Source organism: Notolabrus celidotus, chromosome 1 (assembly GCF_009762535.1).
Source record: "Notolabrus celidotus isolate fNotCel1 chromosome 1, fNotCel1.pri, whole genome shotgun sequence".
Classification (NCBI taxonomy): domain Eukaryota; kingdom Metazoa; phylum Chordata; class Actinopteri; order Labriformes; family Labridae; genus Notolabrus; species Notolabrus celidotus.
In genome coordinates, this window is record NC_048272.1 from 17,900,941 (window position 1) to 17,925,054 (window position 24,114).

At 43.1% G+C, this 24,114-nt stretch overlaps 3 protein-coding genes across 4 annotated transcripts in view; 1 reads left to right on the forward strand and 2 right to left on the reverse strand.

Moving 5' to 3' along the window:
- Positions 1 to 254: 254 nt before the first annotated feature.
- On the reverse strand, positions 255 to 5,652 carry rps10 (ribosomal protein S10). The gene is made up of 6 exons (XM_034681441.1): positions 5,537 to 5,652; positions 4,926 to 5,075; positions 2,856 to 3,030; positions 1,217 to 1,291; positions 627 to 682; positions 255 to 342 (listed from the first exon to the last, which is right to left on the reverse strand). Exons 2-6 carry the CDS (start codon positions 5,073 to 5,075, stop codon positions 301 to 303), a joined length of 498 nt encoding a protein of 165 aa, XP_034537332.1. The 5' UTR covers positions 5,537 to 5,652; the 3' UTR covers positions 255 to 300.
- pacsin1b (protein kinase C and casein kinase substrate in neurons 1b) overlaps positions 4,932 to 24,114 on the forward strand; it is a 54,893-nt gene continuing 35,710 nt past the window's right edge. The window contains exons 1-2 of one of the 2 annotated variants that reach the window (XM_034681420.1): positions 4,932 to 5,663; positions 6,658 to 6,839. The gene's annotated coding sequence lies outside the window, so the exon portion shown is untranslated. Of the gene's footprint in view, positions 5,664 to 6,656; positions 6,840 to 24,114 lie in introns of those variants that run through there. The other variant, XM_034681427.1, reaches the window with a different exon arrangement.
- LOC117816981 lies at positions 15,350 to 22,469 on the reverse strand. Its single transcript, XM_034689402.1, has 3 exons — positions 22,287 to 22,469; positions 15,722 to 22,026; positions 15,350 to 15,461 (listed from the first exon to the last, which is right to left on the reverse strand). The coding sequence occupies exon 2, from the start codon at positions 21,850 to 21,852 to the stop codon at positions 15,940 to 15,942; it is 5,913 nt and encodes a 1,970-aa protein (XP_034545293.1). The 5' UTR covers positions 21,853 to 22,026; positions 22,287 to 22,469; the 3' UTR covers positions 15,350 to 15,461; positions 15,722 to 15,939.

Genomic DNA, 24,114 nt, shown 5'->3' on the forward strand with positions numbered 1-24,114 from the left:
CCATATTTAAGTACTGTAATCAAGATGGCTGATTAAGCTTGCTTTACGGAAAACAGTGAACAAGTTGATGTGATGAGCCTGTTTCACTTTCTGTAGTCACATTGAAGGTCATTTAACTGACTTGTTCCCACTTTTCTAAATCTACATTTACAACATCATTCCTCTGCTCAGCATAAAAACAAAGACATAAGATTGAACCACCTTAATTCATGGTTAATAATCCCTTACAATGAAAATCAATACTGAAGCAGATGTTTTGTATTTTCATTTTCTTTATTGTACAGAAAGAGCGAGTTGAAATTACTGAGGCTGCTGTCCTCTGCCGCGTCCGAAGCCTCCCCTCTGCAACAGAGAAAAGTCCGTCAGAACATCAGTCAACCTGAAGAGTTACAACTTATAGCTGCACGATGGTACACTAAAATTAGCTGACATTCTATTGTGAAGCCTCCGTAAAACCGCACCCATGAGCTGGTGGGGACATTCTTGTATAATTGTTATGTCAAACATTCCTCATTTACCAGAACAGAAACGAATGATTCAAGAGCAGAAGTATACTCTGATCTCAAACGAAAAAGAAAAACCCTAAATGTGAGTTTGTGTGAAAATATGATAGGAGTGGTACTTACGAACTGGAACTCCGTGGCAGCTCCAGCACCAGCCTCTGCTTTCTTGTCAGCACCAGCTAGTAAAAGTAGAAGCATTACAAAGTTAACCATCAATGTTAAGGTCTCAAACCTCACATTACACCACTAGGAACAAAAACAGATCATCACATTTCTTCAAACCTTTTAGCTTGCTCGTCATGAACACAGTTTGCAGCGACCAATGCTCTGTTTTCTGTAAGACTGTTAAGTAAAATGTCTTGATTCCTGTCAACGTCTCCACCATGCTTTTGAGCCAGTCGGTTTTCAGCTGTTTTAACTCCATAAGTCTGTAAGCCTGCCTTCTCGTACATGATCGGCTGTTCATTGCTGTCACCTTCTCTTTTATGTTTGGCGGCAACAAGTGTTCAAGATGCATCAGAATAACTTATCATGCATTGTAACAAACTACAATTAATGTTGAAAAGCTTTATTGTAGCTCAGGTTTATCTACCAGACTGACGCCATCTTTCATATCTGCCTCAGTTCAAAGATTCTGCAGCTGACTCCAACATTAACAGAGCACATGGTCACACAAAGAACTCACAAGTTACTCTAATCATAAGTGTACTTACGGGGTGCAGCGGATCGCCTGTATGCATCTCTGTCAGTGTCCCGGTTGAGGCGGGCGGGCCTCTCTCCCTCCATTCCTGCAGAAATAAAACAAGAATCACTTAAGCTGTAGTTCGTCATCGTTACAAGTTATAGTACATCAAAGCTCACTTCAAAAGGAGAGTGGTGCAGTGTTTTATTAGTCATTTTTATGATCATTTTGTTTCGATAAGACAGCCTGAGAGAGACAGGACATGTGGGGTGAGAGGGGGAGGATGGACCAGGCATCAATCCCATGACCATTGAGATGAGGGCTGTGTTCCTCTGTATACGGGGTGTCTGCTCTACCAACTAAACCATGCGCCACAGGGATCCAGCATCAACGCTACATGATCACTTAATACACATGAGCTCTGTAAGAAAACAGCCCTCAAGTCCTCAGAAGCTCCTCCATGAGCAGATTATTCCCCACATCAAGACATTTGTTTTCTAAAGGAGAAAACGTAATCCCAGAATGTGGTGTTGCCAGTTTATCCTGCACTAATTGCTGTTAAACAGAGGTGTTTGATCCTTCGTTGGCTGATAAGAAGATTCAATTATGAACAGTTAATGGGATTTCATTGGATGATAATTTCCAATACTGCAGAGCATGACTGCAGATGGGACTCCACTTCAGGGGCATCAACTATGATGTGTTTAACATATTCATTATCAGCTGTAGCTCTCATCCAGTCTCTTCATGAGTTATCAGTAATTAGTGGCCTAATATTGAGGGGTTTTTTTTTAACCTAAACAGGACAGTACATTAAAGTTAATTCCATGACTTAAAGGTGGATTCCACTATTTTGAAATCTGGTCTGTTTCACAAAAACTCTCATAATAAGCACATTTTTTCTGCTCTGAGGCTCATGGAGACATCGAATAAAAATGCTTCATTGGTAAATTCAACTTGTCAATATCAAATATATACAATAATATTCATCCTCACTGTTTTGTCTATGTTAAATTAATAATCAGTTACTCACAATTAGACTGACACAATCCTTTCATTTCAAACTGGCTCATAATTTGCTGTCTGATGATCCACTCACTCCCGTTTTCAAGGCTAATGCTTAAGTATTAAAATTAAACATTAAGCATCAGCTGTTCTAAATAAGGTGTCAGATCATGCAGGACTTTAACGCAGCTTTAAAACACACGTTTTCACAGTGTAAGCCTCGACTTTAACAGACCCAGAGGCTGATTATTAACACCTTTGTTAAATGCCATAAAAGGTCAGCGCACAGAAGGAGAACCTGACGACCTGTAATCTAATTTAATATCTTGTTTAATTTCCAGGAAGATTCAACCTTTGATGTTTACTGCATACTCTATGTAACTCTTAGACAATTATAAAAAGGTTCAGTTCAGGGTCAGAGAGACAAACTGGAAGTGATCAACTTTGAGTGTTTCTGATATAACAGAGACAAGGCTGCAGCTTTGTGACTCTATGATGTTAATCGGTCAGGAATGATTCCGCTCAGCAGCTTCACGTATAAAGATCACCACTAAAGGTTTCGTCCAATCAGGCTCCAATTTGTAGAAGCAGTGGCTGATGTTAGCCTCGACAAACACTGCTCACATGGTTTTTAAAAAGTAGTGTTTGAGCGTCCATGAGCTTACCCTTGGGCCTGGGCCTTGCGGTCTCAGGGCGGGTCTGGCGGCGCAGGGTGGCGGGCACGATCTCAGGGGGGAGGTGGAGGAAGTCTCTCAGGTACTGGATACCCTCGTTGGTGAGGTACCAGTAGAAATGACGCCAGGCAAACTGCTCCTTGACATACCCACAGGACTTCAAGGACTGAAAGTAAACACACAAACATATCGTATGGTTATTATGATGACTGGAATACAGACGATGCAGCACCATCTTCACCGCTACAATAAGTTGACAACTGCACAAGTTGTTCAGGCAACAGTTTGTAAATGTTTCAGATGAAAAAGGAACATTTTAATTCATTAAAAAAAAAAAACTTTTAAGGCTTCATCTTTAGTTTCACTCTACATTTTCCTCCCAGCCAAGTATTCCCTATCATTTTAGTCCCACTGCTTCTTTATCCAGGTTTGTGCTTGTTCCATATTTAAACACATTCAGATATAGAACCATAATTTCAAACTGAAAGTCAATAGATGCCCTGTTTTAACCAGTCACTTGTTAAAACTGTAATCTACCTCAGCACAGTTATAAGCATTTTAACAACCCTGTGGGTCTGTTAACCATATCTATGACTGACTCAGATACAAAAGAACAATTAATGGCACCCACAATTCAACAGGATAAGAGCTTAATTTGTTAAAATGAGACTTAAATTCTTCTTGAGAGTGCCAACTTTCTTACATAGAATGAAAGTGAAAATCACTTAAATTTGTAATTAGGAACTCAACTGTGAGAAAATTCACAATAAAACTGCACTTCAGGTCCAAATTTTTTGTTTATCAAAGAGGATATAATCTACGGAAACCTGTGCAGCCGTGCATTCATACATTTTATTCTAACAGTTGTCAGTGATAAGAGTACTTTCTCATCATGCTTCCCCTAATCTCACCTTTCATATGCTCTTATCTCAAGATAACACGAGTGTTCCTTGGATAAGAGCACCACTGTAATATCAAATGATCTGTCATGTTTCTCTATTTCAAAAGAAAAATTATAAAAGATGGTCATGTGTTTTGGATTTCTAAATCTGACCTGAGAAGTTACTCATTTAAATAAAAGGTCTTGTCCATCTAATGAAATTGACATGTGGCATCCTCATCCTTCATCCTGGGATTACTTCAACACAAATTTAACTCACAATATGAAACTTTTCCTTTGATTAATATTGATATCTAACAATTACTTTTCAATTTGTAAATTAAGAAAAAGCACGATTTTATCTCTGACTTCCTCATTAGTGTGGATAGTGGCAACGTGGTGTCACATCACCAAGAAAACGGGCTTTAACCATAGACTGTAAAAAATATGGACGTAGTATCCGTGACGTCACCCATCTGTTCCTGAGAGCTGTTTTGAAGCAAATCGACGGCGGCAGCCATATTGGTAATGCGGAACTCAACTAGGCAGAGTGTGACGTAGTGTGAGTCTCTTAGCCAATGGCTGTGTGTTCCCGACCGGGAGTCACGTCAGTTATGTCCTTATTTGGGCAAAACTCATAATCTTAATATCTTCTTAACCGTCACGTTAGAAAAAAATTCACCCCCCGTACAGTGTATGCCATTAGAGAGATTAGCGTTATAGGGCCAAGCCGTTTTTTGAACCAGGCTGTAAACATGTTTATTAATGCTGCAAAGATCGTCTTTTTCCCATTCATATCTATGTGGTTTCCGGTGTTTCTGCAGCCAGCCTCAAGCGGATTTTCGATGTATTGCAGTTTATATCACTTCCGCATTGGCTTCATCGTTTGAGACCGGAGTTTGCCGCTTGGCTTTAACATCCTAACTAGCATGTTAAGATAAAGCAATGAGTTATGAAGGAGAAACCTGATGTGCAATCAATAGATACATTTCCTCAGTATCATGGGAAAGCAGTGGAAATCAAATGGAGATGCATGTTCGCTCAGGGCTTCTGTAATGTTCACCCACAGTCTTGAGGTCAACACCGGTTACATGTGTGCCATCTAGCTCTATACAAAACAGATCAACTCTGTAATAGCGAGTTCTACATTGGTGATCCATCTTCATCCCCGTCTTCCTCACCTGCATCGCTTTCATCACATGAAGGTTGGGCACATTCTTGTCAGCAAGCTCGGGATGCTTGGCCAGGTGGACATCTTTCTTTGCCACCATGACTCCCTCCTTGAAGAGGAGCTCATAGATAGCAATGCGATTCTTCTTGGGCATCAGCATCTGAGTTAAGAGACAACACACACCGTTACGTGAGGTTACACATGGACGACGTTAGCATCTTCCCATAGCTTCCTCTGTGATAGCGTGCTAACCGGTTAGCTAGCACTGTTTCAAGGGAAATATTAGTGTTTGAGGAAGCCTTCAAGCAGGCGATTCGTTTAATAATTCAATACAGGTATCTGTTATATATTCTGAACTTAAGCCACACATTTCAAACACATTAGCTCAAATAATTACGACCCGCGTTAACAGACAAAAATGGCAGTCGTTGTCGGACATCAGAGCCAGGGTAACTTCTCATCTTCTAAGCACAATATCTATGATTCTACACCGTTTACGGTCGAAATACATTCACGACTTCCATAACGATATAAACAACAATCGATTCTGATATACGATTATTTTAATGAACATGAGATGTCAAAGATATATTTAGATTACAACGCCTGGTATGTCTTTACCTTTCCACTTGATAAGGGACCGGAGCCGGAAGGAACGTTTGTCGTTGGTCAGGAAGGTTTATCCTCTCAAAGCGGCCCCGCTGAAGATGTGTCGCCCCCTGCTGGCAGGGAGGATAATGACAGTTTGGTAAGTATAGCACTAAAGTAATGTTTTAGCCGCATTTACAGAAGCTTGCGAAACATTAAACGACACGTTTGACCTAACAATGGTTGAAAAAACGGGTTCATTGCTCATGTCAACGTGGAAACTCCTGATACATTTTGTTCTATCGACTTTATAATACAAATATTAACTACGTGTTTAAAAAAGGATCATTACACTCTAGGCACAATCTGGAAAAAATCACTCTTGCTGGAAAATAATTTGAGAAGTTATTCATTCTTGTACACCCTAACCTTCAACCAGAAAATATGCTTTTTCATATGACTGAAAAAAAAGTATGATTTCATTTTATTGATCTGTGTCACGTTACAAATAAATCACACTCTCACATGTTAGTCCTCAGTAATTTGTCTCAGTCAGGAGTGACCCCTAATTAAAATTGAGCAGAGTTTTAAAATCTTTTAATTGCTGGTTGATGAGTTCATTCATAGCAAACAGCATGCTGAGAATTTAATGAAACTCAGTGAGAAATTTGGTATTGACTAAACATATTTGTAATATTGCCTCTTTACGGCTTTATCAGTTAATCCATAATCCATAATTCATCAACTGTTAATTTTTTATTTTGGGATCACAGTATTATTATATTATACGCAGTAGTATTATTCAGTGCTACATTTCAGGAGTTCCAGGCATATTAACAGCATTTACATTTATATAAAAATAATTCAATGTTAATTATATTCTTCCCGAGAGTCATCACAACACCAAACATATATATACATATATGTGCAATATCTTGAATCCAAATACCTCTTCTCCCGACCTGAATGTATATATTTGACATTTGGTTTTCTATTATTACTATATTTATGTTTATTTTTATGGTCTTTATACATATTTTCTACCTGTTTTTATTTTATTTGTATTTATCACAAGCGCCGAGTCTTTCAGTCTTTTAGCACCAAAGCCTCATTTTTCTATATTTAAAAGTATCTTATTTTATCTTATTTTGAAGGCGCTTCCCGGAAGTGGTCGCTAACCATCATGGCTGCCTTGACTTCCACTAGCGGACCCTCCCCCATCTGGCGGCTCCTTTCAGCGGTGCATCTGTCGGCGATACAACCCAGACAGACCCTGCGGATGAGGACAATGATTGCATCTTAAAATATTCAAAGAAGCCGGATTAAATTCGTCTCGGTATGTACATTTTGACATTTTACAGCCGTGACTTCCATAATTTATCAGCAGCTAGTTTGTATTAAATAAAGTAGATATTTGATATTGCTGAACCCTTACATCCTCTGATGGTTGAAGAGGAGGTGTTTTCAGTCGGTGATGGTGTTGCTGGGGCTACATTAAAATACATTTAAAGTTAAACATGAGTTAAAGTAAATAAACAGTATGTTTTAGTCACCTGTAGTTTGGAGCTGAAATACTGGAGATCTAAGTTAAACCATCATGGACTGTTCCCCTTCTTCATGATACTCATGTTGAATTAAAATGAGTCAGGATTGCTTCAAATGTTCATATTCAGCTGTATTTTGAATAGTTTCCTTAAAGAAATTCAGAAAGCAACAGAAGCAGAGTGTGCAGGCTGCAGCAGAGGGCAGGGGGGGATGTCTGTGGTTAAAAGCTTGTCTCTGGGGAAGACTCTGTTTCCTCCAAACCAGCACATTTCTCTGATTTATCATTGGAGAGCAGCTGGTGGTTGATCAGGGCTGCTGTGAGGTGCTGACCCCATCTGATCACACATCAAGCTCTGTCCACGGTTCTGAACTCGACCCGATGCCCTGCACATATAGGACAAGAGGCTGCTGCAAACATGTATGCACTGGGAATTGTGGTTCAAAGATAGTTAAATAAATCAAATTCTGCAGCACGTGTTTGATGCATGCCTACAAGAGGAGTTAATTTATTCAAATAACACTGAGTTCTTCCTCGTGTCTTAAAGGGACACCCTTCTGCTTTTTGTGCATTGAATTCTGTTGGAGTTTTGCATAATCTTTTGACAAATTTGCAGAATATCCTAATATTTGTTAATATTCAGTCTCTCTTTTTTTCTTTTCATGTGAAACATTTAGTAGGCATCCTGGCATCACTCCCTTTTGGTGACAAAGACAGGTCGGTTGTCGGTAACAGGCCCCTTATTTGGGGAATTTGCACAAATTAGAGGTTTGAAAAGTTTGTACTTTGCAGGTGTGGGACTTGTACATCTTGGGATGAGGGGTCAGGGCATGTCGGCCTCTGCTGCTTTGATGGAGTAGGCTACTCCTTTAGTCTTAGACATTTTTCTCTCTGTAAGGTGGAGTTTGTTGGCCTCACCAGCTTCTGAGTTGTGAGTGTCTCCATTTTTTGGCTACGTTATGACAGTAAACAAAATATCTTTGGATGTGGACCAACAGGACATTTGAGGACAACGTCTTTACCTTTTGGAAACAGTGATGGACATTGAGACTAGATTAATCAAGAATAAGTATCAGATTAATCCACAGTGGAAATATTTGTTAGCTGTAGCCCAACACTTTTTGCATTTGGTCTAAAGAAACTCAGCCTTCTCCAGCGTGAGGATTTGATGCTTGGTTTGTTTAACAATCAGATTACATCGGGCTCATTTTTACTTTCAGTAAGGCTTAACTAGGGCTGGCCGATAATAACAAAATTTAACGTGATATCATTTTTCTCAATATAAATATAACAAATACAAATTTGATACATTTAAACCAGTAATTACACCCCACAAAAACCTGGTTGCCACCTAACATTAGACAGAAGAAGAAGACGACATTGAACAGCCAATCATATCGCAGCGTGAGAGGTAGGCAGGGCTTAAAGACGTTTGGAGCAGAATTTAAACACAGCTGAAATGAGCGACAGCGACACTGTTATAACTCAAAACCAGAGGTGGGTAGTAACGAGTTACATTTACTCCGTTACATGTACTTGAGTAGTTTTTTCCAAAAATTGTACTTCTGAGAGTATTTGTTTTGCAGAGTACTTTTTACTCCTACTCAAGTACATTTGTGTTAAAAAATATGTACTTTTACTTCGTTACATTGGACTGTCCAGTCGCTACTTTTACCGTTCCTTTTTTTCTTTATTTTATATTGTTTTATACTCAGCCATCTCTCACGCAGCTCCTTCTGATCCAGAGCTATAAATAGCCTCAACACTGAATGAACAGAGAAGTAGCTCCGCCCCTGCCTCCACCTACAGCTGGGGAGAGAGGCTGCGTAATACCTGCGTCCCCTTTGGAGGAACATGTTAACCCTGTACCCAACATCCGGACTCTCTCATAACTTCTAAATGACGAGGAGAAACAGTCACATTATGCGCTTCTTACTTTGTCTATACGGTGGAAATCTTGAGCTTATAGAACAATTAAATCTTAAAAAGCATGTCATGGTGAGTAATCAGTTAGGTAAGCTAAGGATCATACTGGTTAATATTAAATCTTAAAAACGTGTCATGGTGAGTTATCAGTTAGGTAAGCTAAGGATCATACTGGTTAATATTAAATCTTAAAAACATGTCATGGTGAGTTATCAGTTAGGTAAGCTAATGATCATACTAGTTAATATTAAATCTTAAAAGCATGTCATGGTGAGTAATCAGTTAGGTAAGCTAAGGATCATACTGGTTAATATTAAATCTTAAAAACATGTCATGGTGAGTTATCAGTTAGGTAAGCTTAGGATCATACTGGTTAACATTAAATCTTAAAAGCATGTTAGAAATGTTGGAAAGTAATCTAAAGTAACTTATAAGAGCAGTAAGGTAGCATGCTAATAAAAACAGCTGCTTCTGAAGCTCAACATTCACCTCAGAGAGATTCTTCAGGACTGAGTTCATGGCCTTTTTAAACACTTCCAAGTTGTTTTAGTACTTTCAAGTTATGTTTTTAAGTAAGATGTACTGAAAATAAGTTAAAGGTTAAAAAAGAAAGTTTGGAAGGCATAGATATATTTTTTATTGTAATGTTGGAGTGTTAATGTTCTGGAGTTCTGATGACATCTCAGACAGTTTGAAGTTCTAGCTTGTTTTAAAAAATTAAAGTGGGTACATTAGTTTGAGCACATTGCAGCTTCTCTTTCTTTAATGTTTGAAAGTAAACCATGCCTAACAGCTTTCATTTTGGCATTTTCCTATTTATGTCACTTTATTAAAGGCAGTGTGCACTTCACATTGTTATTAGCATTTCCAATACAGTACAATTTTATATATGATACTACTACTACTCACAAGTTACTCACTACTTGAGTAGTTTTTTTTAGGTACTTATTTACTCTTACTCAAGTACTTATTTCTATGAGTACTCTTACTTCTACTTGAGTAACATCATTAGAAAGTAACAGTACTTTTACTTGAGTACTGTTTCGGTTTACTCTACCCACCTCTGCTCAAAACCTACCAGCTCAAAGCAGAGTCGTTAGTCTAACACTGTGCTGACTCTGCGTTAACTATTAACTTAATACACTTCATTGAATATACTCTCAGGATGAGGGTATAGGACGAGCACAGAGACAACTTCTGCTGTGCATTAACACATTTAATGTAGTACAACTGAACACTGAATAACTGCAATGCATTCACTGCACTGTGGGAAACAATATCCCTCTGCCCGGAACCCTTAGAAACCTCAAAGGGGAGTGCACAACCCAAAACGATACTCTGTAAACTGATACACAGAATATAGTTTTATATCTTTGTTGTAAATTTAAATCAAGTTATGGAAATTATCTGAGAAAAAAAGAATCTACAAACTTAAACCACAAAAATCTGATCTTACACAAATGACCTGCTTCCTGTTAGCACCATCAGAAATGATGGATTCAAGAAGTTTATCAGAAAACTAAATCCAGATACAAGCTAACAAACCGTCTTCAACTTTCACTCAGGGGCAAAAATCTGAGTTTAAATTTATATGAAATAATGATTTGATATTTGTCCTGATAATTATCGATATCGACTGATATAAAAAATGTTATAGTGATAACATATTTTTCAATATCGCCCAGCTCTAGGCTTAACATGCGTTCTGATGACTTCTCTACACAATTTAGGAGTAGTGATAGACATTTTCTCCACACATGTTGTATTGCACTGAGTCTCCAGTTTGATTACTTAATGTGACAAACAAGAGACAGTCATTTGATTTGCTGGGTTCAGCTCCTCCCTGTTTTTGTTACAGCAGTGACAGATGAGCCGTCAATGCTAATGTAATTAATTAGACTAAACCCCTAGTCCCCCATTTAATTCTCTTTCTGTATAAATAATTATGGATGGAACCATGTTATTCCCACTGGGCTTTGGGATCCATTGTGTGTTTCCATTTGTACTCACAAGCTCTGCATGTCACATGAAGCCCGGCCTGTCAATAGATGATTAAAAGCAGTTTAAGTACTTATTCTTTTCTGTTATCTCCTTTGGGACCTAAAACAGCTTCACACATCCTGAGCCTTTACCCTACATATCAGGGTTTGTATCAGTTCAAGTGAGATTCTCATTTCCTCTGACAACAAACACAATTACCATGTCCATGTCCAATTTCCATGAACATGTCCATTAATTTCTCCATTTGTTTTTAAACAGATGTTTGGTCAGTAAAGTGTCAATGATTGCCAAAGCTGAAGACAACATAAGGGGCTCGCTGTGGCTCAGAAGCAGTTTGACCCCAGGTCCCACTGTCCACATGCTGAAGTGTCCTTGGGCAAGGCACTGAACCCCAAATTGCTCCCAGTGGTGATGTCAAGAGCAGTGTGTGAATGGGATTTGTCCATTTAGTCTATTCCATGTACAACGTCCATAAATGTCTCTCTATGTGTGCAAGCTGAAGATGATCAGTTTACTGTAGTCGGGAAGGAAAGACATGAGAAAAGATTCAAATATGGTTAATTTAACTGTTGATAACTAATCCAGAACTGGTCCTCTTAGCCTTCTGAGTACATGTTCAGAGACTGTGATGGTCACAGTGCAGTGCTGACTCTGCCTGTGGTTTCGGTCTGAACTGTGAAGGAACTGGAGCCTGAGATCAGATCCTCACAGGGGATCATGGGAGAAACTCAGGCTTCATGTCATTAAAGGGCCAGGGGGGTTTTAATCCTCTGTCGTCTCCATGCAGCTGATATGAAAGGATTCAGGGGACTTGAGCTGTGGTGGAGGTTTACAGAGATAAAGTAGGAAAAGAGCTGTCATAAACAGCCAGAGCACTCATTGTGCAGCATTTGAACTGTTGGTGGCAGACAGACACGAGATAACAATATTCTCGCCTTGGAAGACGATGATTTCGGTCATTTGTATTTAAGGATGGCAGGAAGCTCTGTGACCAGAAAGGAAAAAACAGGATAACACTGACTGCACCTGTTAACACATGTATTCAGGAGTGAATTGGACTGAAACTTATACAGAGATGAATGTTGTGTTTTTTGAAGAGCACTGAATTACTTGTAAAGTTTTTTTTTTTTAAAGTGTCTGTAATGTTGAAAAAAACGAAGTCACAACTTCTCTAACTCAAGAAAATCTCTGAAATCTGTCCTTTATAAAGTTCTCTGAAGTATTACTGAGAATTTTTTCCAGAATCAGTACAACATCCGGGTGGGTTTGGCATACTGCATGTGGAAAAGGCTGCCTGCTGCCTGTCACTTTAAGAGGGTGGAGAGCGCTCAGCCAATCGGTGGACGGCAGAGGGAGCTGCAGAGACATTTCACACACACCAGCCTGCCTGCTGCATGGATGACAGAGTTTATTCAGTAGTTCTCAGTTGATAAGATTTTATAGTTTAGTGTTCCTTATTTCAGCTGTGTGCGTCCTTTGACAGTAAGTTGTTTTAATTGTCCTAATTATCTGAGGTTAAAGTATTGTCTTCGTACATTTCTGTTTCACGTTTGTAGAATAGTACGTTTGACATGTATTGTTTATGTTTGCAGAAACCACACTCGCACTAAACTCACCTATCAACAAATAAAGGACACTTCTCCTGAAACTCTGCCTGGTCATTGGAAGTATCTCTGATAAAGTGAAGCCAGAGTTCTTACCGGACTCTCCACAGCGATCCGAATTATCCTACCACCCTACACTAGTCGCACTATTTTTCATTGGTCCTTCGAGCCGGATAGCGGATTACTGTGGAACGATGCAAAACTCAGAGACAGTGAAGTCTGCAGCCCGACCCCAAAGACAGGGAATAATTCACTCCCACCTGTTGGACTACAGCTTCACTGGACCAGGGTCCCTTAAGCAGTTTGATGATCCAGAAGAGCAGAAACCTGCGGAAATTGCGTGTGAGCTTTTGGGGGCAGAGGCGCTCTCACGTGCCTCTTCGCCGATCAGCCAAAGCAACACACCAGACCAGAACATGCACCAGGAAGAGTGGGAAGAGCTAATTGGGGAGAGGCAGCAGGATCTGAGCCCGACATCTAATCAGCTGCCAGACCAGTCTACCAGGTGGCAGCAGATCAGTGAAGAGAACGTGGCTCTGAGGCAACAAGTTACTCAAGTACCTGAACTTGTTGCAACATTAAAGGAAATGAGGCAGGAAAATGCTGAGCTCCGTTAACAGTTTCAGACGATGATGAATGAGATGAGAGTTTTGCCCAGCCAACAGAAGCCTGCAAGCTTACCTCCACCACCAGCCACATATCATCGCAGAGAAAAGTATCCCCTGCCATCAAACCAGATGCACAACACAGGGTATACAGCTGACCACAGAGAGGAATATTACTCCACTCCTGGTCCCGGTGACATGTTAACATCCAATCTATCCCGCCTTAGAGTTTCACCCAAGGAAGAGAACTCTTCTCACTCCCAATATTATTCTGCAGCTCCTCGAGCAAGCTACCCCAAAATCGACCAGTATGGCCAGAGAACCCAGCCATTGTCTCCCTACAGGCCACCAGAACCACAGGGTTTATACAGACAGAGCTGAGAGAGGATACACCCCGCAACGGCCCCTCTACGCTGATCAGTCATACGCCCAAGAGTATACGTACCGGGGGCCAAAGCCATCAATCCCACATCTGTCATCGCCAGATCCTAGACAGTTCTCAAGGATGAAGATTGCACTGGAGAATATCCTTCCGGAAGACGCCACCGAGCGATTTAAGTTTCAGATCCTCACAGATCACCTGAAATGTGAGGAAGCCTCACTCGTAGCGGATTCCTACAGCAACTCCAGACAGCCTTACACAGACACGATGTTGGCGCTCATGAAAATGTACGGACAGCCACATAAGCTGGCCGTCCAACGTATTACAGAGCTGATAGATGGTCCGGATGTTCGTAGTGGTGATGTGCAAGCTTTTCGTCTGTTCGCTCTTCGTGTACGCTCATTGGTAGGAATGCTAGAACAACTGGGGACCAGAGGCTACGTGGAGCTGGATTGTGGCTCCCATGTATCCAGGTTATTGAGTAAGCTACCTTATGATCTCACTTCTAGCTTTGAGAGATTTATCCATCCTATGAGAGTAGCCATCCCCACGCTGGTTGACTTTGCACAGTGGCTGGAATATGAGCTTGAGGTGCAGGAGGATTATGTAAAGTGCATTAGCTGCAAGAGAGAGGAGCCCTTCAACAGGAAGAAAGAAAACAGGAAGGACTCCAAGCCAGCTAGCAAACCAACAACCATCTTCCTTGGCACAGGCAAAGCAGCTGAACCAAGTACTCCCGTTAACCCACCTGCAGCAGAGTCTCCGGCCAACAGTACCAGCAAAGTGGAACCAGGAGAGGCGTACTGTCCATACTGCGATAATAACAACCACTTTCTGAACAGTTGTGCTAACTTCAAGCTGCTGCACAAAGAGCAGAAAGAGACATGGATCAGAAGTAACAATAGGTGTTGGCGCTGTGGTCGTGGCCTTCAAGCAGCTAAGTGCACACTGAGGCTCCCTGCAAGACGTGCAACAGAAGGCATCTGCTTGTACTGCACGAGGTGAACGAGAGACCAGTAAGTGATGTGCCTGAAAAAGCCACGACTGAAAGCTGTCTTGTAAGTACCATCAGCAAAGACCTGTATGTTGACCGTCCAACTTACAACTGCAAAGTGCTTCTCAAGATCAGCAAGGTTATCATTAGGAACGGAGACAGATCTCTGGAGGCATACGCAATCCTTGACGACGGAGCCGAGAGGACCATCCTTCTCCAAACAGCCGCAAGGAAGTTAAGACTAAAGGGCAAGCCAGAAGACTTGACTCTCCGCACGGTACGCCAGGAGCTGCAGGTGCTTCGCGGGGCGGCTGTCTCATTTACTATATCCCCTGTTGCTGAACCTAAGATGAGGTTTAAGATCCAGAGCGCATTCACGGCTGAGCACCTGGGGTTGGCAGAGCACAGCCATCCTGCTGATGCACTGCAGCGGAAGTACAGACACTTAGCTGGGTTACCTCCTCAGACACTAAACAAAGTGTATCCAGTGCTTCTGATAGGTTCTGACTGCACACACCTGATAACGCCCATCGAGCCTGTTCGAGTGGGCCCTCCTGGTGGACCCGCTGCAGTGAGGACACGTCTAGGATGGACACTTCAAGGCCCAACTCAAGACATTAATCCCAGCCTTGATGGAGCACAGTGCCTATTCACATTCACACCATCTCCAACCCACCTGTTTTCTCATGTGGAGAAACTGTGGCAGATGGACGTGCTTCCATATCGCAGTGAGAAGTTGGTCGTGAGATCACGTCAAGACCAGGAAGCCGTGCAACTACTCAAAGACCAGATAGTGAGTATTCTGCCCCAGCTATCTCAGCTTGGCAGTTAGATAACAGTTTCCCAAGAAAAACTCTGATTCGGGATTTTCCGTTTGTAGCTTTACTCATAAAAACTGTAAAACTGGACACACAAGAAAATATACATTAGTTTCACGCAAGAGAAACCATACAAATGTTACATCTCTCTCATGTGGTAACAGCGCTATAACGACACGAAGCGCTAGCTTGATGCTAACATACATGGGAAATTGCATTGACATGCTAGTGGTTAGCATATATAGATTTCACTGTCGGCGGTTTTAAAATAGACTTTTAACCTTTATCACAAACAATCTGAAACAATGAAACTGAACTAAAAGCACTGTATATGAAAATACTTACAGGCAAATGTTTTCCAAACGCGATATAAGAAGGATTATGTCCGTACCATAGACTATAAACAAAACGGTCCGTACCCATGGCAACATAACTACGGCAAGACCAAGGGTTCAAAATAACTCAAAGCTTTGCTATTACAGCTTTTAGACACTAGATGTCGTAGTTTGGTCACAAACATAACAAGGCAATACACTCCTCGCCTGGTATAACACATTATACCATTATACATTTTTCAAAAGCAACACAAGTTCTGAGACAGGCCTCAAGTACACCTTTGGAGTGCCCTGCTTGACTACCTTAACATCCACCTTCCGAACTTTTTTGTCCTCACTTGGAAAGACATCAACTACAATGCCAACAGGCCATTCATTTCTCTTTGCTTGTGCATCCTTCAGAAGCACCACGTCTCCTTTGTTCAGGTTTGGTTTGTCCACATGCCACTTTTGTCTTGCTTGAAGGGTCACCAGGTATTCCTGCCGCCAACGTTTCCAGAATGCATCAGCTAAAGTTTGGACCTGCTTCCATTGTTTACTGTGGAGATCCTTGAGGTCAAATTGTCCTGGTGATGGCGGCAACACAGTCTCAATTTTCTGTGTCAAGAGCATGGCAGGTGTAAGGACGGCAGGCATATCTGGGTCAGACGATACAGGGACTAGAGGCCTAGCATTCATAATTGCCATAACTTCGGACATGAGAGTGACCAGAACCTCGTGAGACATGTGACAGGTGTTTCTCTTCAACAGCAAAGCGTCCAATATCCTGCGAGCCACACCTATCATCCTCTCCCATGCTCCGCCCATGTGTGAGGCGTGGGGAGGGTTGAATGTCCAGGTGCTACCTTTATCTAGAAGGTAAGTTGCTAGCTCAGGGTCCCCAGATCTTATTTGGAGCTCTTTGCAGGCACCCACAAAGTTAGTACCCTGATCAGAACGAAAAAGACGAACTGGTCCACGAATGGCTGTGAATCTTCTTAGGGCGTTTACAAAACTTGAAGAGGACAGAGACTCTAGAACTTCGATATGCACGGCTCTTGTCACCATGCATGTGAAGATGACAGCCCAGCGTTTATTCTCTGCAACCCCACCTCGGGTGCGCCGTGAGCTGACAGTCCATGGGCCAAACACATCAACACCGACACTTGTGAATGGAGGACCCGGGCTGACTCGATCAGCAGGTAAGCTAGCCATCTGTTGTTCCTCTACTTTTCCTCTTAGCCTTTTACAGATCACACATTTGTGTATGATGTTAGACACCAACCTCTTGCCTCCTATCAGCCACAAACCAGCAGAGCGAAGAGCACCTTCTGTTAGATGTCTCCCTTGATGTGCGACCTGCTCATGATAGTGTCTCACTAATAAGGTGGCGATGTGTTGTTTGTTGGGGACAATGATTGGGTGTCTCTCTTCCCACGGAGTGTGTGTTGCAGGCATACGCCCTCCAACTCTCAAAAGGCCTTCTGCATCAACAAAAGGGTTCAGCTTCCTGAGAGTGCTGGACTTTGAGACAACATCACCCCTTGAGAGGGACCTGATCTCCTCAGAGAAGGCATCTTGTTGGGCACTTCTGATGATAACTGTTTTTGCCTGTGTCCATACTTCTGTCTTGCTGTTTGTATTTTTACTGCAAGACCTGGCTTTGTATATGAGTTTGACTGTAGCTCGGCAGAGGGCTTTCCAACTTGAAAAGCGCTCAAATCTCCGTGAGCCAAGCCGATTGACAGAGGCTTTGGTTATGAAAGCTGTGATCAGTGGACGTATATCTGCGTCGGCATCAGGTTCTACTAACTCAAAAGTCTCTTGCTTTAAGCAGGTGTCTCTGGACAGGAAAGTTGGACCTTGGAACCAGTTGGTGTGTGACAACTGGGCTGCTGACACAGAGCGTGTCCCATGGTCTGCAGGATTGTTTTCTGTGCTGACAAAGTTCCACTGTTCAGGTCTTGTGGATTTCCTGATGCGAGCAACTCTGTTGGTCACATACACGTAAAATCTTCTGTTTGTATTATGAATGTAGCCTAATACAATCCGGCTGTCTGTGAAGAATGTGACCTTGTGGATATCAATGTCCAGTTCCTCTGTTAATAGGTCTGCCATTTCAACCGCCAGTACGGCAGCGCAAAGCTCCAGCCGTGGAATGGTGTGTTGAGGATGAGGAGCCAGCTTTGACTTGCCCATGACGAACCCGACGTGAGTATGGCCCTCCTTGTCCACTGTTTTTAAGTATGCCACTGCTGAAATGGCCATGGTGGAAGCATCAGAGAAAACACAGAGTTCTCTGTGTTCAATGTAGCGCAAAGAAACAGGTACATATGCCCTTTTTATTTGAAGCTGTTCAAGCTCATGGACTGAGTCTGTCCACAGCCTCCACTGTTTTTCTTTCACAGCTGGGAGAGGGGCGTCCCATTCAAACTGTTCGGCTGACAACTCTCTGACTAAGGCCTTTCCTTGAATTGTAACAGATGCTGCAAATCCCAGTGGGTCGTAGATACCATTAACAGTGGATAGGATCCCCCTTCTGGTGAACGGCTTCTTCTCTCTAGATACACAGAAGGTGAAGGTGTCAGTCTGCAAGCTCCAGGTGAGTCCCAAACTGTGCTGAAGTGGCAAGGGGTCGATTGTTAGCTCCAGGTTGACTAGGTCTTTAGCCCGTTCTTCTGGGGAGAACGCATCCATCACCACACGGCTATTAGAGGCTATCTTGTGCAGCTTGATGCTTGACTCAGCTAGCATGTCTTTGGTTCTTTTCAAGACAGAGATGGCTTCATCATTTGTGGGGAAAGAGGCCAGGGCATCATCCACGTAGAAGTTCCGCATAATGAACTGCTTGGCTTCTGTACCATCTTCTCCTTCTGCATGTAGGGCTGCCTTCCTTAAGCCATAAATGGCCACTGCTGGAGAGGGAGAATTCCCGAATACATGAACCTTCATGCGGTATTCGGTGATCTGCTTGGTTGGGTTGTTGTCTTCAAACCACAAAAAGCGCAAAAAGTCCCGGTGCTCTTCACGGACAGTAAAGCAATAAAACATCTTTTGCACATCAGCCATCACTGCTACAGGTTCTTTACGGAAACGCAATAAGACTCCCAGTAATGAATTGTTCATGTCAGGTCCCTTAAGGAGAACATCGTTGAGACAAAGGCCCTCATGTTTGGCACTGGAGTCAAATACTACGCGTATTTGGTCTTTTTTCTGTGGATGATAAACACCAAATATTGGAAGGTACCACCGTTCCTGTTCTGTTGTCAGTGCTGGTGCAGGCTCTGCTTGGTCTGAGTCGAACATTGTTTGCATGAATTTGAAGAAGTGATCCTTCATGCCCTTTTTCTTCTCCAGCATACGACGCAGGGATGTGAGACGATTGAACGCTTGCTGCCTGTTATTGGGTAAGCGTGATCTATTTGGTCTGAATGGCAGGGGTGCCACCCAGCAATTAGCATCATCCATGTAAACCTCTTTATCCATGAGGTCGAGAAACAACTTGTCTTCAACTGACATGCCAAGTTTTTCATCATGTGCTGTACTTTGAAACACGTCTTGTCCAAGGCTGTCTGTGTTGTATTTAGGATTGGATGCATGAAACATACCTGGAGGGGCGTGAGGCAGCACTGGAGAATGGATTTTCTCTTTTACCAGTATGTTGCTTGTGCAGGGTTCCAGCATCGAGTGACGGCCACTCATAAGCACATTGGTCTTGAAGGCACTGACACGGTTTGTTTTGTGCGCTCTTCCGAGGCACACATCTCCAATTAATACCCATCCGAGATCGAGTCTTTGAGCAAATGGAGCGTTGTTAGGTCCATTACACTGTTCTCTGACTTTGTGTGCTTGGATCATATCACGTCCAAGTAGGAGTAAGATGGATGCATCTGGGTCCGGAGCTGGAATCTTATCTGTCAGGCACATGAGATGAGGATAATGTCTTGTTACCTCTGGTGATGGAATCTCAGATCTGTTGTCTGGCAACAAGTCACATTCAATCAAGGTAGGTAAAGAGATCTGGGTTTTGCCATCCAGAGACTCCACAATGAAGTTGCTGGCACGTCGGCCTGATGTCTCTACCACTCCTGAGCATGTCTTTAGAGTGTACATTGACCCTGTTCCCTGAAGGCCAAAGTGTTCGAAGAATTTTGATCTGCCTAGTGATTTGTTGCTTTGATCATCTAGAACAGCGTAGGTCTTCAGCGCTCTCTCTCTCTGTCCATTAGGGTACACCCAGACAAGACAGATTTTGGAACAGGATTTTGAGGCATTGACATCTCCGCAGATTTCTGTGCATCTAGACGTCACAGATGTACCGGCTACTGCTTGGTGCTCCCTGCCTTGCTGCTCCTCGCCTTGCTGCTCCCCGCCTTGCTGCTCCCTAGTGTTTGTTTGAAAATCAGTTTTCCATGGAGCGGACCCTGGGTGTAGTGCTGAGGGGTGTCTGTCACTATTGCACTCTTTGCACTGAACAGGTTTGTTGCAGTCTTTAGCAATGTGGGTGGAGGATGCACAACAGCGGAAACAGATTGATTTTTCCTTCAGATACGCCTTTCTCTCCTCTATTGTTTTGTTCCTGAAGCCACGACACTTTCTCAGAGGATGCGGCTTATTATGCAGAGGACACAATTTGTCAGGATCGCCATCTGAAGAGATTTCTGTCTTTCTTACAGCTACTGTTGATTTCACATGCTGGTTAAATGGCTGATAGTTGGGTGAGTAGCTTTTCTCTGTCTTGGTAGCAAACAGTGTTCCCGTTATGTTAGCAAAACTTGGATCATTACGCACCTTTGCTTCTTCACAAACAAAGTTCACAAAGACTGAGAATGGAGGATATGACACTCTGTGTTGCTCTTTGTAGCGTGATCCTACCGTGATCCACCTTTCTTGCAGGTTGTACGGTAGCTTCTGCACTATGGGGCTGACACCACGCGAGGTGTTGAGGTACATAAGGCCAGGTAAGTATCCATCTGCTCTAGCTGCCTCGAGTTCCATAAGAGTGTCTCCTAGCTGTCTTAACTTGTGGTTGTCTTTTGCAGTGATTTTTGGAAAATCATCAATTTTTTTCAGTAGAGCATCTTCAATTACTTCTGGTGAGCCATAGATGTCCTCTAATCGCTGCCATACCATCTGGAGGCCAGCGGATGCACTGTGAATATGCACTGCTCTGATTCTTTTAGCTTGCTCAGAAGAAGATGGACCCAGCCATTTGCATAAAAGATCGAGTTCTTCTCTAGCAGAGAGTTTCAAGTCTTCTGTGGAGTTGATGAATGATGTTTTCCAAGCCCAGTAATTTTCTGGTTTATCGTCAAATGTCAATAAGCCGGAACTCACCATCTCTCGACGCATCAGGTACTTTGCTAAGTCGATAGCAGCGGATGGATTGGACGAGGTGGTGTCATGTAAGGGTGATGACTGAGCTGGATGAGACTGAGGAAGCACACATTTGTCACTCGTGTGCTCGATGTTATGAGGAGGCTCTCCATAGCCGTGAGAATGTCTCTCATTTTTAACAGTATTAGCATGCATTGTGTACAAAGCATCCTCTCTTTTGAATGAATGATGCGGGGCTAACTCAGCAAATGCATACTCACTGCTTTCACTCCGCTGCGTTTCACTATGTAGCACACAGCTTTTTGCTGTTTCACCATTGCCCATGGTTGGCTGGGATGCTGGTGGACGTGTGCCTACTGGTGGCTTTGCATCGGGTGGGGTTGTGATTGCATGTAGCGTATTAGCTGTTTGTGCACTCTGGTATGGCTGAAGAAAAGGATTTTGCACTGATGACTGTGTTGTAGCTCTTCCACTGGGGAACTCAATTGGGATCTGAGGCATCACAGGTCTATGCACTAGAAGAGGAGAGCCGAATTGTTGATACTCATCCTGTGCAGCTGCTTCCAACACATTAGCTTCTGCATCTGCGGCTGCAGCAGCTTTTTCCATTTTCAGCTCATGTAAGCTTGCTTGTAGTATAGCTTGTTGTTTTAACATTTCAGCTTCCTTTTTTGCAAATGAAAGTTCAGTGCGAGCAGCTTCTGCCTTTGCTCGTGCTCTCAGTGCAAGAGAGCTGGCTGTTGAGAGTTTACTGGCTCTAGAGCAGCTGGATATTTCTGATCTTGTCTCCAATAAGTCCATTTCTTCTTCATTATGTGTCATCATGACTGGTAATAGGTCTTCTCTTACAGCATGGAAGGCTGCTGGCTTGTTCAAAAAATGGTGCCTTTTTACTATTCTGCCCCAGCTATCTCAGCTTGGCAGTTAGATAACAGTTTCCCAAGAAAAACTCTGATTCGGGATTTTCCGTTTGTAGCTTTACTCATAAAAACTGTAAAACTGGACACACAAGAAAATATACATTAGTTTCACGCAAGAGAAACCATACAAATGTTACATCTCTCTCATGTGGTAACAGCGCTATAACGACACGAAGCGCTAGCTTGATGCTAACATACATGGGAAATTGCATTGACATGCTAGTGGTTAGCATATATAGATTTCACTGTCGGCGGTTTTAAAATAGACTTTTAACCTTTATCACAAACAATCTGAAACAATGAAACTGAACTAAAAGCACTGTATATGAAAATACTTACAGGCAAATGTTTTCCAAACGCGATATAAGAAGGATTATGTCCGTACCATAGACTATAAACAAAACGGTCCGTACCCATGGCAACATAACTACGGCAAGACCAAGGGTTCAAAATAACTCAAAGCTTTGCTATTACAGCTTTTAGACACTAGATGTCGTAGTTTGGTCACAAACATAACAAGGCAATACAGTGAGAGTGAATGTTAATGGCACTGAGCGTTACGCTACACCCCTTCTACATGCCGCAGCTACACGCCCCACAAGAAGCTGTACTGCCACTGCTCAGAAGTACTGAGAGAAGATTGTCAAAGGTCCCTGAGCAAGCTTTTGCCTACCAAGCGAAGATTCGTAAGTTGGAGGAAGCCGGCTATGTTGTGAAGGTGAAACCAGACCAGGTGGAGAAGTCAGATGAAGCATGGTATATACCACACCACATTGTCCAGCACAATGGAAAGAACTGGGTGGTATATAACTGCTCTTTTCAGTATCAAGGCCAAAATCTGAATGAGCTCTTGCTACCAGGACCCCCACTAGGCTCCTCACTACTGGCTGTGCTGCTGCGCTTTCGTGAGCACTCCATCGCCTTCAGCACTGATATCCGTGGGATGTTTCACCAAGTGCGGCTGCTACCTAAGGATAGACCACTGCTCTGGTTCCTCTGGAGAGACCTGAAGCAAGACATTTGAACTACGACAGTGGGCGAGCAACGATCCCTCCATCATCAATCACCTTCCCTCTGAAGCAAGGTCAGACAATTGTGAGCTGTGGCTCACTTATGGATGTCCTGATGCTCAAGAGTCAGCCCTTGGCCTGCACTGGCACTGTCAGTCCGACACTCTGTCCTACAAGCATCGCCCAGTTTGTTGCTCTGTAACCACGATGAGGAACATATACAAAGTCCTTGCTAGCCAATATGATACTCTTGGGTATATAGTGCCGTATACGACCAGAGCGAAGGTCCTCGTGCAGCGCTTGTGGGACAAGAAGAGAGAGTGGGATGACCCACGATTACCAGCTGACCTGCTTCGATTGTGGCACTTATGGGAGGCAGAGCTGGAGCACTTGCAGAAGGTTGTGCTGCCCAGGTGCTACTCAAGCCCTGAGATGGACCATCCAAGTACTGCGAGAGACATCCATGTGTTCAGCGATGCCTCTGAGCAGGCATATGGATCCGTGGCCTATCTCAGGAGTGAGAACCAACAGGGGGGAGTGGAGGTCTCCTTCCTGGCTGCACGGTCCCGCGTTGCTCCCAAGAAGCAACAGTCGATTCCACGCTTGGAGCTGTGTGCAGCCCTCACTGGTGCTCAGCTTGCTAAGGTTATCACCACTGAGCTGACTCTCCCCATCCGTAGCCTCACACTATGGGCTGACTCGCTGACTGTTCTCACGTGGTTACAAAGTGTTTGTGGGGACTCGGGAGGCAGAGATCCAAGAGTTGACGGAATCAGCAACATGGCTTTACATGCCATCAGGACATAACCCAGCAGATGACATCACTCGAGGACTCTCTCTAGTGAACCTGTGTGGCAGTAGGTGGACCCAAGGCCCGGCTTTCCTAAAGCAGCGTCCAGAAGAGCGGCCTAAGTCTCCCGAGTTCACCTCCTGATGAGCCAGAGTGTGAGATCAGACCATCTGCTGTAGCTGCTCTGATGACTTCAGTCTTATCTCTGCCAGACCCACAGCAACACCAGACCCTACGTGACTACCTAGAAGTCACAGCTCGCCAGCTAAATGGGGCGGCAGACTCTACAACACCTCTGACGCCTGATGACTTTGCTGCTGCTGAACTGGAAGTCCTTAAACAATCACAGAGAGATTAATTTCCTGAT

Bases quoted from the DNA above. Each gene is read 5' to 3' on its own strand.
- rps10 (XM_034681441.1), bottom strand. From the start codon at position 5,075: ATGCTGATGCCCAAGAAGAATCGCATTGCTATCTATGAGCTCCTCTTC. The intron at 1,292-2,855 runs GTAAGCTCATGG...TTATTTCTGCAG, and splicing joins CGCAAGGCCCAGGCCCAAGG to GAATGGAGGGAGAGAGGCCC. The intron at 343-626 runs GTAAGTACCACT...TCTCTGTTGCAG, and splicing joins CTGCCACGGAGTTCCAGTTC to AGGGGAGGCTTCGGACGCGG.
- LOC117816981 (XM_034689402.1), bottom strand. From the start codon at position 21,852: ATGATGACACATAATGAAGAAGAAATGGACTTATTGGAGACAAGATCA.